The 15,342-nt window shown below is 35.7% G+C and overlaps 1 protein-coding gene across 12 annotated transcripts in view; it reads left to right on the top strand.

Moving 5' to 3' along the window:
- Positions 1 to 15,342, top strand: part of ADGRL3 (adhesion G protein-coupled receptor L3) — an 828,952-nt gene that overhangs the window by 670,023 nt on the left and 143,587 nt on the right. For 9 of the 12 annotated variants that reach the window (XR_007151634.1, XM_047856547.1, XM_047856542.1 and 6 more), the window contains 2 exons: positions 8,344 to 8,529; positions 11,542 to 11,580. Coding sequence is in view for 11 of the 12 variants with exons in the window: in XM_047856547.1 (XP_047712503.1) it covers positions 8,344 to 8,529; positions 11,542 to 11,580 (225 nt within the window). In the remaining variant the exon portion in view is untranslated. The remainder of the gene's footprint in view (positions 1 to 8,343; positions 8,530 to 11,541; positions 11,581 to 15,342) is intronic. The other 3 variants (XM_047856545.1, XM_047856546.1, XM_047856544.1) reach the window with 1 other exon arrangement.

Genomic DNA, 15,342 nt, shown 5'->3' with positions numbered 1-15,342 from the left:
AACTATCTATTTACCCTAAATCATGGAGAACAGTGGTTATATTGACTCTAGTTACCCTCTTACATATGCATCTCCACACTTGTTGCTATTCATAATGATGCTTCTCCAATTTCAGCACTGTTCCTGCCACAGTTTTTATGTCCTTTGATTTTATTACAGTGTAGCTCAGACCCCAGGGCAAATAACTCTTGCTGGATGTGATCAGATTAAGAGATCAGTAGCATATCTCCTTACATTAGCAACTTTTAAAAAATACTCCCTACATACTTAGCCCAGGGGTTGATATTAATTCAGTAATAATTCACCTAGAAAGCTGAGTGTTTTCATGATAATTCCTGAATATGGTTAGACTATTTCATTGCAGGAATTACTGGGTGACTTTAACTGATAATGATGCTTAATTCTTTTCTTTCCTCTGCAGACCTCCTAATCTTATGACAAAAGAGATAATTCTTTGCAAAGACCAGACAGCTGTTGCCCATTTGATTTATGGATGGGTGTTTTTTTTTTTTTTAATATAACAAATATGTTCCATTATTCTGGAGCAATTCTGTTTAATCCTGTAGAGTCTGTAAAATTGTGTAAGATTATAATTATAGTAAGATTATAGAATTTAGGCAATGAGAATTTATAATAATACCTTCGCTGCAGTTTTCATAAGTTTATAAAATCTTCAAAAGTATAACAGGAGGCTTGGGAGTAGTCTGAATCAGATTATATAAGTATCCCAATGTCAGTGTTGGAGCTGGGGTTTTAGCTGGGTCTACTTTTATCAAGATATCACGCATAGCCACAACACTGGTTAAACTAAACTGCACAGAATTCCTGCCTTTACATCACACTTACTTCCCTAGTCTCTCTTCACTTTTGTCCACCCTTTTACCTGGTGTGCCCCTCATACCTCCAAATATTTATGCTATCCGTTGAATATAAAGGGTAGTTGAACAGGTTTCTTTACCATAAAACTCCAACACTTTTAAATATTAACATTGTAAACCTCCAAGAGAGAATTTGTGTGCAGTGTTCACTGAGCGATTTGTCCATATTGTCTCCCTAACTCTCCAAAGCATCTTTCACAGAATTCATACTTCTGCTCATTTCCTCCCTCAGTACCTGAGTCCCAACAACAGATAGAACATTGGAAAAGGATTTGTTTCTAGCAGTATTGGGGGAGCAAAGGTGAACTGCGAGGGATTGAACAAGAACCCAGTGCTAGTAACAGAGGTGGAGCTATTCCCAACCCCAGGCCCACTGTTGCTGGATAAAAGGAGTGACAAAAAATTGGAAGCAGATGTCTTTGAGAAGAAAGATGGCCTACAGACAAGAGACTCAGCCTAGCCCCAGGCAACTTTTCAGAAGAAGACCAAAGGGAAATAAATACACTGACCTCACTCTCCCTCCTCCTTCCATTCCCTTGCCCACCGTCCCCATTGGACAAGCCCAGTGGAAGCCAGAGAAGAGGGGCGCTCTGAATAACATCCTTCTGAGTTCACCCTCTAGGGCAGAGAGCAAGATGGAGGAGGATGGAAAGTGGCCTTGACCCAGGAATTATATAGTTCTCAGTGTTGCATTTCCCTTCTCTTACCCCTCCTCCCTTTCCCATCCACCTCCTCTTCTCCCTTCTCCCTGCACTCCGCCTCTCCTCCCTTCTGCCTTTCCAATGCCCCATCCCCTGTCCTCTGCTCTGAACTTTCCCCTTTTTCTAGTGGATTTTTTTATGTCATGTTGAAAAAATAAGTGAAAGAGTTATCTTTCATGGTTCATTCCTTCTCTCTTCCCCCTTTTGTAGTCTTGTGAACTTCAAACTTTTAAAATAAAGGAACATTTTTGACCCCCAATGACAGCACAGATGAGAAAAGAAAGGAGGGAATAATTCAGTATAAACAGTGTATTCAATGTCCCCACTTCGTGAGCTCCTGAGTGAATGCATCGTAGCCTGTGAGGCACCTCCCTTATGACTGTACAGTGCTTCTCAGGGAATTCCTGAAGGCTTTCAAGGAAAGAACACTTCTGGATCACAGTCTCATCATCTATACCACAGGGAGGACTATTCTTTTCATTATCACTAACACTATCCACCCACTGTGTGTCCGGCACCCCTGTAGACAGCAAGTATACACAAGTACATGCATCAGGATGCTTACTTTAGTTTGAAAATGCAAACTATATTTTCATGTTTGCTAAGAAATGAGTTATGCACACACACCTCTGCCCCCCCACCCTTGCAGTCAGGCCAGAAGGGAGAAAACAGGCAAATAATTTTGATGGCTTCTGATCCATGAATGAATTCAGGCCACTTCCATACTGGTGAAATTATAGATTAAATTTTGTGTGGTGATAAAGTGTAGCTTATATTTTATTAGCGAAAATGTAAGCCTTTGAAGTCAGAATTTCATGAAGAAATTTGTTACAAATGAGCAAGAATACGTTCATAATGATGAGGTTTAATAAAAGCATAATATGTACAGAAAGAGCAAGGCAAAAATTTGTGCACAACGTGGCCTTTACTCCAGCAGCAATAGAGAGGGAGGTGGGAGAGAGAGGGAGAGAGAAAAATTGGTAGGTAGGTGGATAGATAGATGAGTCAATGGTTAGATGGGTGGGCGGGTGGATGGATGGATGGATGGATAGAAGGAAAGGCAGGTTCAAAGATAAATAGATGAGTGGATAGAAAAATAGATTAGTCTTCAAATTAATTTTTTTAAATATTTTCAAGCTTTTCTTGACAGCAAGCAGATTGGTTCAGAGCTCGGCCTCTTCACACGTATGTAGCAAAATATCGTATTTTCTTGCCATAATGACTGCTTACTAAAATACAGTTTCTCACTTCAGCTTGATCTCTAGGTTAGACTCAGATTCTCCAAAAGGAGTTTATATTTTCTGTGTTGCCTACCTTTAAAGAGCTGATTGCACTTTACACTCCCTCCAGTCAATTTAAAATTCTTTGAAATTACAGTTTTGAATGGCTTTCGTATTTCTTTGCATGTGAAGTGAGGTAAGCTTCCTCCTTCATTGCCTAGTTCAACTATTATATGGAAAAGAAATGACTGAATTGTCACTGGAAAATAGTCTTTCTGTTTCTAACAAACTGAAGAGTCTTGTCTTTTGTTTGTTCACAAGCTACTGACAGATTTTGAGATAAGTAGAGCTCTCCCTGCGTTTTCTAATGAAGGATGTGAATACCTAGAATTTTTGCTATTTAATTGTATAAGATAAGCCAGTTGCCTGCCTTGGAAGAAAAAGTCGAATCCTGTCACCCAGATTTTAATTTCTCCATTCTTTTAATCTCCATAGAGATTCTGTAAATTGCTTCTTAATTTTATCAGAGATTGGTAGGGTTTCTAGGACTTCAGGCTTCTTTAACCTACTTTCAATTGTAAGATAGAAGCATTTAATTGTCTCTATACCTACTTGACTCTGATTTACAGCAAAATAGCATAAGTAGATCTTTCAAAGAAATGATAGCTATATACTTAAACACTATGAGAAACTCCTTGATGAATTGGTTTGGCACCCGATTAATGTTTGATGTAATAAATCTCATAAAATGTCAAAGCTTATTTCAAAGAAAATTGTTTTTACATGTGTGAAAATTTGACATGTAAATAGTATCCATCTCTGTCATAATTATCCTCAACTAAAGCTGCAGGGTTTGCCTTCCCCTATTCAAGTCCTGAATATAATCCCACCATTTCAATACAGGTATTAATTTACTAATCCTCACAGAACTGGTAAGATTTCTCAGTGTATGTGCTTATTGCTGAGAAATAACTTCAGTAGAATTTAGTGAAAGAAATGTTAGAGACAGACATTTTCATTAGGTCTGTAAGCTAGGATATACAGAATAACATTATTTCAACCCTGCCTCTGTGTAGAAGCTTGAGGCAGATTCAAGATGTGCATGTATTTGTTGTATAGAAATGAGATACTTGTGGTCCGTGACTGCTGGGGTGAGAGAAGTAAATAGGGCCATCAGGACAGGGGAGTAACCTCTGGCTGCCACTGGAAAGAATATGGTCAGTGAAAGCCTTATCTGGAAAGGCAACCTTTGAACTGAGCGGTGAATGTTGAGGTCATAATGGCTGTTGGAGAATCCAGTTAATGGCATTACCATGGAGTGCCTCTCTTCCCTTCTCCTCCCCTCAGAGAGTAGGCCTGTCAGTGTACTTATAAGTCTCTCCCAAATCAGGCCACTTTCCACTGTTCTCCACTGCTGCTACCCTAACCCACAACAGCTTCTGCTGCTGTAGCCTCTTAGCAAGTACCCTGTCATTCATTCATTCACTCCTGAACCCTCTAATCCATTCTCCTGCATTTGATTTCAAACACAACTCTGATTAGATCACTCCTGTTTAGAATTGTTAGTACCTTCCCTTGATCTTAGCATGATCCACAAAATCTTCATCATGACTTATGAAGGGGACAACTTAATCTGCCCCTTGCTCACTTCTCTGGCCACCTAAATTCCAGTTATAGCACCCCTTGTGCAGTTCCCCTCCCTCCTGAAAGTGTCGTCTCTGCCTAGAGGCCCTCACCTATATCCTAACCCAATCCTTTCTTTTCCTCACACGAAACATTCCTCCACGTCACACGAAACATTCTTCCTTAGAAAAGCATTTCCTAAATTATTCCCTAACTTCATACAGTCGATTAAAAGGCCCTTAAACTTGGATTCTGTATTGCACTCCACAAAATTAAAATTAAACAATTTTGTAGCTAATTTATTAAGAGTTCTTTCCACTGCTAGTACGTAAGCTCCTTTTTATTGGGAACCATTTTATTTAGTATTGTAGCCTCAGACTTTAGCATAATGCCATTAGAAATTCAAATTTTAGTTAAAAAAGCAAATGAACATGTAGAGTGAATAACTGTTGAAATTATAGAGATATTCATCCTATTTTTAAAGCAAGATACAGTACATGTTTACCTCATGGACAATACAATTTATACTGTGTAGGTATCAATATTGAGTTCTGAAGGTGGAAAAGTGTGCTTTTCCTTTCTGTTGTACCTACAGTATCCTGTCTTCCCAAACCATGGTTGTTATAGTTGTTTACTTTGGTTGCCTTCCCACCCCATTTCCAGATGTTTTCTACCCCTCTACTAATATTCCCATAATACCTCATATACAATCCTGTTATTAAAATTGTCTCATTGGGGCACCTGGGTGGCTCAGTCTGTTTAGCATCCAACTTCGGCTCAGGTCATGTTCTCACGGTTTGTGGATTTGAGCCCTGCATTGGGCTCTGTGCTGACAGCTCAGAGCCTGGAGCCTGCTTCGGATTCTGTGTCTCCCTATTTCTCTCTGCCCCTCCCTTGCTCGTGCTCTCTCTCTCTCACAAATAAATAAATAAACATAAGAAATAAAATAAAATTGCATCATTGCATTAATGTTATTTACTTGTATGCCTCTAACCCCCAGATGCCTCTCAAACTTTGTTCAACACAGACCATTTAAGTAAATCAAAAGACTCTAGAGGTCCATCTGCCCTAACCATTCTCATAGAAAAACTAATACATGTCAATAAAGAAATAGAAGAAAACAATATAACAACCAACAAAGGTACAGGACAATTGTACAAGGGTGCTTGAGTGGCTCAGTGTCCGACTCTCAGTTTCTGCCCAGGTCATAGTCTCAATTTTGTGACTTCAAACCCCTCACTGGGCTCTGTGCTGACAGTGCAGAGCCTGCTTGGGATTCTCTCTCTCTTCCTCTCTCTCTGTCCGTCCCCCATTCACTCTCTCTCTCTCTCTCTCTCTCTCTCTCTCTCTCAAAATAAATTTTAAAAAAAATTTAAAAAGAACAACTGTACAACAGTGATTAACAAAGTAAAACCATAGAATTCTACAAATATATTCATTATTAGAGGAATAGCATAGATAGAAACTACAACAAATGCCAGCCCACTCTGTATCATGTGTTGATTAAAAGAACATCCTCTTGGAAAATTATGGGAATTCCAACCACTGGATGTTCATATGCACACTAAGAGTTTTTCAAAGTTACCAAGCACTTGTATCATGTGCACCATTCAATAAGTCTGAATGGAATACTGAATTTGAAATCTTTGCGAATACCTAGCTTCTCACTGATTTAAATTAACGAATACTAAATTTTGTAAATCACCTATTGATTATTGGATTACCAGTAAACAGCCTTACATTGTATATAAAATTAAAATGTATGAATTACAACCACATTTATTTCACTCTGAGACCACTTGAAAATACTTTCATGACAGTCAGTGGGCCATGAATGCTACTTTGATCCACATTGAATTTGTTATGTACTTATCCTTGAACCCTGTAATATGCTCCATTTGGTTACAGGTATCTAGCTATGTAGGTCTTGACCATATTTTACAAATTTATTAAAGTTAGTGCGGGTGTTTACAATTGTAAGGATTTCTAAAAAACACTGGTTATATATAATAACTACTTTAACCATTCTTCTTGTAAAATTTAAACATTACAGAAAAGGATTTTTCCTTTGATTCCCATCTTTCAGACTTCGTGCTTAAATATATGTAAAATAAACACATAAAAATATCATGTTTTATGTATTGTATTTCTTCTTCATAGATAGCATGTTTATATACTACTTACATTTTGTATTTTTATTTCAAGTAGCATGCTAATAGATATTAGCGTAAATAAATACTTTTTTATACTTGCATTTATTTTAACTCAGCATTGCATGTTGAAATTTGATGTTAATGATATTGATCTCCTTTATACTTTTAAACCATTGTACAATATTCCATGATATTTATATACATGAGCAGTTTTCCACAGGTCATAATCCATTTTGTTTTGTATTTTAAACAAGCTAGAATAAACATCTTTGAATATTTCTCTTTTACATCTGTGGGATTATTTGTTATGGTTGATAGTGATAAGAGAAATCCCTCAGTTATATAGTCTTCGCATTACAAAATTTAATGGACATTGGTAATTAATTCTACGTGGGGCCTATACAAATATATATGCCCAGGAGCTGTTTCTGAGGGTGAGAGACATTTCCACAAATCCTTCCCAACATTGTGTTACTATACTTGCTTCGTTTTCAATTTGGATCTTTAAATATACTTGAGGATATGATTATTAATGATATAGATGTTCCGATAACCCTAACTTATTTATTTGTTTCTTAATAGTCAATCCTGCCATAAATATTTATTGAGCATCCCTGAGAAGATAGTGTTAACTTACATGACTAAGAGTCTTAGTCTTGCTCCTTATAGCCTGAATACCTGCTAGAAGATGACCTTACAGAAAGGACTTTTCTCTGTGTGACCCTAAGTTTTATATAGGACTGTGCTAAAAAAAAAAAAATTTCTGGGGCGCCTGGGTGGCTCCATCGGTTGGGCGACCGACTTTGGCTCAGGTCATGACCTCGCAGTTTGTGAGTTCTAGCCCCGGGTCGGGCTCTGTGCTGACAGCTGGGAGACTGGAGCCTGCTTCGGATTCTGTGTCCCTCTCTCTCTCTGCCTCTCTCCCACTCATGCTCTGTGTCTCTCTGCGTCTCAATAATAAATAAACGTAAAAAAACATTTATAAAAAAAAAAGTTTCCTAAACATGACACTATTATATATTTAACTTGTAATACTGTAAGATATCCCTATCTTCTTATTACCCAAAGCTATCAAATTTGTTCATGTGAACATGGGTTATTAGTGTCTGTCTTTATAAATAACATCTTTGGGGTATTGACAGTTTGATATATCTTTATAGAATATAGTTGAAAAATAAGCATGTAGCTTCAGAAAAGGAAGATGCTAGGAACAGCAGTAATTTGCTACCTAGTGCAGTGGGAACAAAATCTCATATTTAGTTAAGAAGAAAATGAAGACCCTTTGAAAAACAGGGATTGTATTTGGGACAAATTTTTAGAGTTTAGCATCAGTCCGTATACATTGTGTATTAAGCGCTAAATTAGGCACAATGGAAACTTTGTGCTTGTCTCTTAGAACTTAGAATATGGTTGGGGATTCACAACTGCATCATCACAACTCATCAGCATCCAATTTAGAAACTCGCAGAGAAAATCATAGGGCAAACCTTAGATGTGACCACTCAAATGGATAATTAGGGTGAGAACAATTTTTAGAAGACTCCTCAAAGGGGACTTTCCTAAAGGTATGAATTTCAAGTTAGGTATTGTGGGAAAAGATGGATTAGTAGGAAAACCTGAGACTATCTTCCAGGTGAAGCCAGAGTTAAATAACTATGTCTTGGCTTGATGATTATAATTCCCATGCAAAAACAATTGTTCACAGAGACCAATAAAATCCCTTACTTAAGATCTCTTTCCTTTTTATTCTGTTTTCAAAAAACTGCAGTTGAAATCTGGAGAGACAGCTGCCAACATAGCTAGAGAGCTGGCTGAACAAACAAGAAATCATTTGAATGCTGGAGACATCACCTACTCAGTCCGTGCCATGGACCAGCTGGTAGGGCTCCTAGATGTACAACTCCGGAACTTGACCCCAGGTGGAAAAGATAGTGCTGCACGGAGTTTGAACAAGGTAAGGACTTCAGCTATATATTTTTAAAGCTGTAGTAGGATCAGTGAGCCTTCCTTGGTTAATTTCTCTCTATAAAATTCGTTCGTTCAAAAGAGCATCACTAGTTACATTCAGTCTGCTTCACAATTTTATTATTAATGATGGCCCACCCTATTTGGCCTCTAAAGACACAATAAATGATAATCTCTCTCTTTACAAAAAATGTAAATTTTTTGAATTTACAATTCTATTTTCTTTAGTGTTTACTGTTTTGAATGCTAAATTCTGGCAAGGTCAATATGAGTAAATGTGATTTATTTTGCTTCTTTTCTTCCTTTTAAACTTTTATTTTAAAATAATTACAATAAAACAAATGTCTAATTGCTATAAACAAAAGTCTAATAAGTATAAATTTAGAAAATAGCAACAATGAGAAAGGATATTAGCAATTCATTAAAGATGTTTTAAAAATGAAATGACTTAATCTAATTAATATTATACTTAAAAACTCATGAGGCAAGTAATTAGGTTTTAATTTGTATTTCCTTTTGATATTTAAATTACCCAGATTTTACTTCACTATGTTAACACTTAGAAGGTTTAATTGTATTTCAGCAAATCTGAATAATGAAAATAATACATTTTTAAATTTCAGAGAAGATACATTTTATATATTCTTATTGATATTTATAAATATACAATATATTTATATACATTATATAAACATATACAAGCATTTTATGTTTATTGCATATAACCTATACACCATATAAGCACTTAACTTACATAACTATGTAAAATATATTTTACATATTTATAAGGAATATAATTTATTACTTATAAAATCACATGGTGAAATAACTCCATGATCAAAAACAAACTAGAATTGCTACCATCAAATGACATATGTTCCCTAAAAGATATTTGTGCAGGAGAAGTGATCAATTATGGAAACTGGATTTTAAGGCCTTGAATGTCTGATAGTCCTACTACTGTATAAAGCAAGAATTTGGCAGTAACAGACTAAAGTCCTCAATGGAATTCACTAAATGAACATTCCCCTTTAGAATGACAAATGACTTCTGAGTGGTGTTTTAATATGTTAAGTTCTTTTGTGTCTTATTAGACTAAAGTCTCACTGATAAAGATGGAAGAAATTTTTCCAATAATGATGGTTGGATATAGGAAAGCCTACTATTTTATCTGGCAAATACAGTTTTTCCTGCAGTTTCATCCTCAGAAAACAGATTCTGTTTTATCTAGTAGATATAAATTATTATTAGAGGTTTGGTTTTTTTTGTTCATGCTGAACATAAAGGAGTTATTTTTGTCACTTATACCCCTGACAGAATCACAACCAAGTCCCTGATAAAATGTAATCCACAGCGGCCTACGTAATCTGGGCATGCTGTGATTTTAATGTGTTATTACCCAGGCTGACTGGATGCTATTAATGAATATTGCCGCCAGCTATTGTTATCCTAATGTACTGGAGGTAGTAATTTCTATTAATGTTACATATCCATAACATTACTTGTTATAGCAATACTTTGTATCTTTATTTAAAAATGATGTTGATGTCTGACAATATCAGGTAAAGCTGGCAATTAATGTCACATTCTAACTGGCTACAGCTAATCAGCTTGCCTACTCTGAATATCAAATAACTACATAATGGGCAAATTTCCATTTGTGAAGCTTTTTAATGCTTTCTTTTGTTTCCCATTTGGCTCTTTTCAGTTGTTTATATAATGTGGTTTGTCATATGTTAATTTGCATGATGGGGTAAGGAGATGGGAGGGCAAAGGTTATTCACATGCTTGCTGGCTTGCTCTCATATCCTGTGGTTCCCACTGTTCCCCGAAGCAGTTATAACCCATCAGATTTGCAAAGTCAACTTGGTACAAATCAATTGAACTCCACATTGAAATTCTGAAGGGTTTAGAGTCCTGCAACACCGAGATGCGAGTCAGTGATCCAAATGACAGCGCTGGCAATTTACTTGCACTCATTCCTCACTTAATTCTGTAGAGGAGTAACTGCAGTGTGCTCTTTGAAGAATGCATGAATTAAAGTTGGGAGAGTATTAGCCACACAAAAGGCATCAGAGTAACTGCTTCTTAAACCTGGGTAATTTTCTCCTTCAACAATCAAGGCTGCTGAAGGGAAAAAAAAATAGGGAAGTGGAAGAAAATCACAATCGAATTTATAAAATTTTGTGTCATTTATTTAAACAGGGCAGTTAAACTTATTAATTATTCATTCCATCATCAGAAAAAAAAAATGTTTGGGATTGAATATGACTGGTTGTTAACCTTTTGCCCAGAAAAACATCACTCAGTGTGCAAACAAATAAAAACAGGCTTCTTATCCCACAGAAGTTTCTAAAATGTATAATTTTTTTTGGTCAAAACTGTGAAAAGAAATTATTCAAGAAATAAAAGCAGTGATAAGTCAGAAGATGAATCACATTCTTCTAATCAGAAGTTACTTATCTGTTGGTATCTTTCCCTTGGAATCAAATAACCATAATGAATGGACATTTCTATTTTTCTGATAAACAGAATTTTTTGTGTTTGAACATACGGTTTGTGGTGCATATTAACCATCTCTATAATCTCTAAACCACAAACAATGTGGGTTCCAAAGTTTTGATATAACTTCCTTAACTTCATGTCTTCATTTGTGGCTCATGAATTAACCGCTAACCTGATGTGAAATGAATCATTTCAAATAACTGAAGTGTAATGATTATTACTAATTTCTACTACATTTATTCCCAGATTTCCTCCCATCATTAACAACTTTATACCATACAGTTTCCACCTGGCTTATTCTGAAAGGGCGTTGGCGACTGTCTTTCAAGCCATGGCTTACATTTTGCTGCTGCTTAGCTTTCATTCTCCTCTAGAAAGTAGTGCACAACAGAATAAGGTGTTTTGTGTAGATGCGTTCTTTTATTTTTCTTGTTTTCTTCTGTCACTAACTTGTTTTTTCTATTCTGTGTTTAATCTGCTGTCTTAATGGATTCAGCTTCAGAAAAGAGAGCGCTCTTGCAGAGCCTATGTCCAGGTACTTTCTGCGTTTTTATAAATGTGTTAAGTTGTTGAATTGTCTCTGTTGGTGATAGCATTGATGGGCATCTGATAGCAAAACGGTAACGTACCCTGTTGAGCTAAAGGGATTTAAAGGGAGGGCATGAAGGGTGGGGACAGAAAGACATATGAAAGGGTATGTGCTGAAAAGAAATCTGGCAGTGCCCATGCTCTGTCATCCAAGATGAACACAGACCAACAAGGAGGTGTAACTTGGAATGTGAGAATTTTGATCATAACTGAAAGGTGAGTTGGGTGCAATACGTAAATCTCTGATTTCTTCATAGAGGTGTGTGTGTGTGTGTGAAAGCATTTCATTAATACACTGGGCCAGCTAATATTTGAGTAGCAAATCATTCAGAAATGACATTTAATCAGCCATATAAGACAACGAATAGTCCAGAATACTTGGAACATCGTGCTTCTGTACCAAAATATTCCACCCACATGGTGACTGTCTTACCTTCCCACCCATTATGAACATTTTAGTCCTGATATAAATATAATTTTTCTCCAGCTAACATGTTGCAATTTGTTTCTAAGCAGGGTAGAAACCATTACTTTGTTTATGGGGTCTGTGTGAAAAGAATGGCAGAAACAACTTTATAGTTATTTTTACAAGACAGGAAGGCAGTGTAGAGGTTTGAAAATTTTTTTTTTTTTCCTTTTTCCCCTCTAGGTTCTTTGGCTGGTCTAATAATTAAATTGACATAAGACAGATTAACAGGAGAAAAAAAAAAACAACTTTAATTCCAGATGTACAGGAACCCCCAAAGACATGAACTGGAAGGCAGTCAGGCAATTGAATGTTATTCTAAACTAAAGAATGGGATAAGGACCTGAGGCTTTAAAAAAGAGGGACAATAATTTACATCAAAAAATATTAGAAAGATAAGCTTTTAATGTGCATTTTACTGTATAAATTTATGAATCATGAATGTAAGGAACATTCAGCTGTTTTTTTGTTTTTTCCATATATATATATATATATATATATATACACACACACACACATATATCTTATATATATTCTATATATAAGATATATATATCTTATATATATATTCTATATATGATATATATATATATCTTATATATATGTATTCCCTTAAGATATATCTCCTGTCCTCTTAGTATGTATAATAGGTAGAGAAATTGAAGTATTCTTCAGCAATGAAAGCTGAAGATCATTTTTTAGCAATTTTAGGATTGTTTTTGATTGCAATCTATGCTATCCCTTTAATAGGGCCTTGGAGATAATTAGCCTTTTGGTATTTAAATCTGTGAAATGCATGGTCATTCAAACATGAATCTCTGATGGAAAATTAATAGCACAGTTTATTCAATGGCTGATTTCCTGGTGTTATAATTGCCTGGCTATGAATAAATGTTTCAGTTATTGACTAAACATCTGATAAGACCAAATACAAACAGAATATTTGTGAAGTAGAAATGCTCTGCTCACTAAGACATGGCATTACTTCTATTCATTTTAACATAGATGATCACTCTATGAAATTCTAGGGTAAATAACACTTTAAACTTTATTTGAATTTTAAAGACTTGTTTTATGTTCCCTATTGTTTCTAGGTTTGGAGCACTTTCTGAGCTATGTATACGATAGGTTTAAAATACACTAGAAGTGCTTTATGCATTAAATTTGAAAAAAAATGTAGCTATTTAAACATGAGATTCTTTAAAAATGTGGTCTTTACATCGGTGTAAACAATGATTCTTCTAGGTTTGACTTTGACCATCAAATCCATTTAGCTTTTAATTGTTTAGAGGTACTGTGTCTATTCTATGATTTATCTAGATCAGTCTTTTACTTCTTTATACTTCCTACATTTGTTTATTAAACATAAAAAGCACAGTAAAAACTGAACTATCATCTGGCAGCCATGATAACTGAATACTGTTCTGTAGGTGAATAATTAAAAGGTGATTGCTTTGATTTTTTTAAATATTATGCGAATCTCCTAATACTCAGTATGCTTGTACCTCAAAAAATTTAACAAAAACAAACAAAAAAATTGGGTCCGGTAGTTTTTTTCATTTAGTTTTAATATAGATTACACTAAAGTCTTTGTTCACTACCAAGAGATAGAAACTGATACAAGTCATAGTAAAAAAAAAAAAAAATCATTATCATGTCTGGGGCAAAATAGATACCTTCATTCAAGAAGAGAGTGTTAAGTATTATGCCAAGAAAGAGAAGTAAGGCTTGTGTTACAACTGTAACACATACTGTGATGTCCTATATTAATAAAAGGTACCTTAAAAATGAAAATGAGTTCACTGAGATCTGGAGAGATGAGATGATTGGCCCAAGGTCAACCACTAGCACCGAAGGCACTAATGCTGTTGTCCTAACGTGTCTGTAATGTTTTTGCAACATGAACAGTGATTTATTGTTGAGAATAAATGCATTTATCAGGCACTAATTCTGTGGCTATCACTGTGTGGAGCAGTTTGCATAAATTCTTATTTAATATTCACAACAATCTTTTGATGTAATTATAAGAGAGAGAGAGCAGGAGAGGGATAGAGGAAGAGGAATAGAGAGAGAATCCCAAGCAGGCCCCACACTGTCAGAGCAGAGCCTGATGTGGAGCTCAAACTCATGCACTGTGAGTTCATGTCCTGGATGGAAATCGAGAGTCAGATGTTTAACCTACTGAGCCACACAGGCACCCCAATTATTGCTATTTTTAACTTAGGGTAGAGAAAATGAGACCCCGGGAGAAAATTAAGTGACTTTAACAAGATCGTACCATAGTAATGAAGGGGGTCCTGAATTCAAAGCTTGGACTTCCTGATTCTGAAGCTCATGTTCCAAATCCCTAAGATATGGCTATTCCAGAACTGACTTCATTTTTTGGTGTTAGGAGTCAGGATAGATCTACTGGTTTACATTTACTGATTTATTTTATTTTATCTCAGGGATTATATAGAATAAAATAGTTTTATTTTCCTTCTTGTTTGAGGTTCAGTTCACATGGCTGTTTGGTAATAATTTTGTACTGCTAAGTTCAAATACACACATAACTTGCTTTGAGGTCCTTTTGTTTTCAGAGGACACTGTGATCAAAACATCATCATATTAAGAAAGGAAAAAGCAAATAGAAAATACGGTAACGCTGTGTTAAAGGAGGAACTGTAAAACTGTTTTCCAAAGTGACTGCACCCTTTTACACTTCCAACCAGCAATACATGAAGGTTTCACTTCCTTCACATCCTCGGCAACACTTGTTATTTTCTCTCTTTTTTGAGTATAGTCATTCTAGTACAGGTGGATTGCAAAAGTCCTTAACTCCAGTCATGGAATGGGGGCTTGGGTGGGTGTGGGAGTGTGGTACGTGAACCAGTGAAAAGTCATATGACTCCAAAGAGACATCCGTGGTTTTCATGAGACTCTGGGAGTGCAGGTTGACCTCAAACCACTCAAGAACTGCTTTCATGTTGTATAAACGAAACCAGAACTTAGATTTTCATTTTTTTCTCAATTGTCAACCCTGTGCCCAGTTTTTAAATAGTAATGTTTGTTAGCATTGTTCTCTTCTTTAGAAGGAAATATTAAGAAATACTGGCATTCATTTTTCACAGTTTTAAAAGCAGGACATTTTTCTAGCTAAGCATTATATATATTTAAAAAATTTATCAGCCATTCTTTTTGTTCTCTAGATCTCAGAGGCAGCACATATGCCCTGTAGATTCTGCAGTTGACCTTGCTTAATGG

This window comes from Prionailurus viverrinus, chromosome B1 (genome assembly GCF_022837055.1).
Source record: "Prionailurus viverrinus isolate Anna chromosome B1, UM_Priviv_1.0, whole genome shotgun sequence".
In the NCBI taxonomy this organism is placed as follows: Eukaryota; Metazoa; Chordata; class Mammalia; order Carnivora; family Felidae; genus Prionailurus; species Prionailurus viverrinus.
The sequence above is the reverse complement of the archived record's forward strand: the minus strand, read 5'-3'. Positions and strand labels throughout refer to the sequence as shown.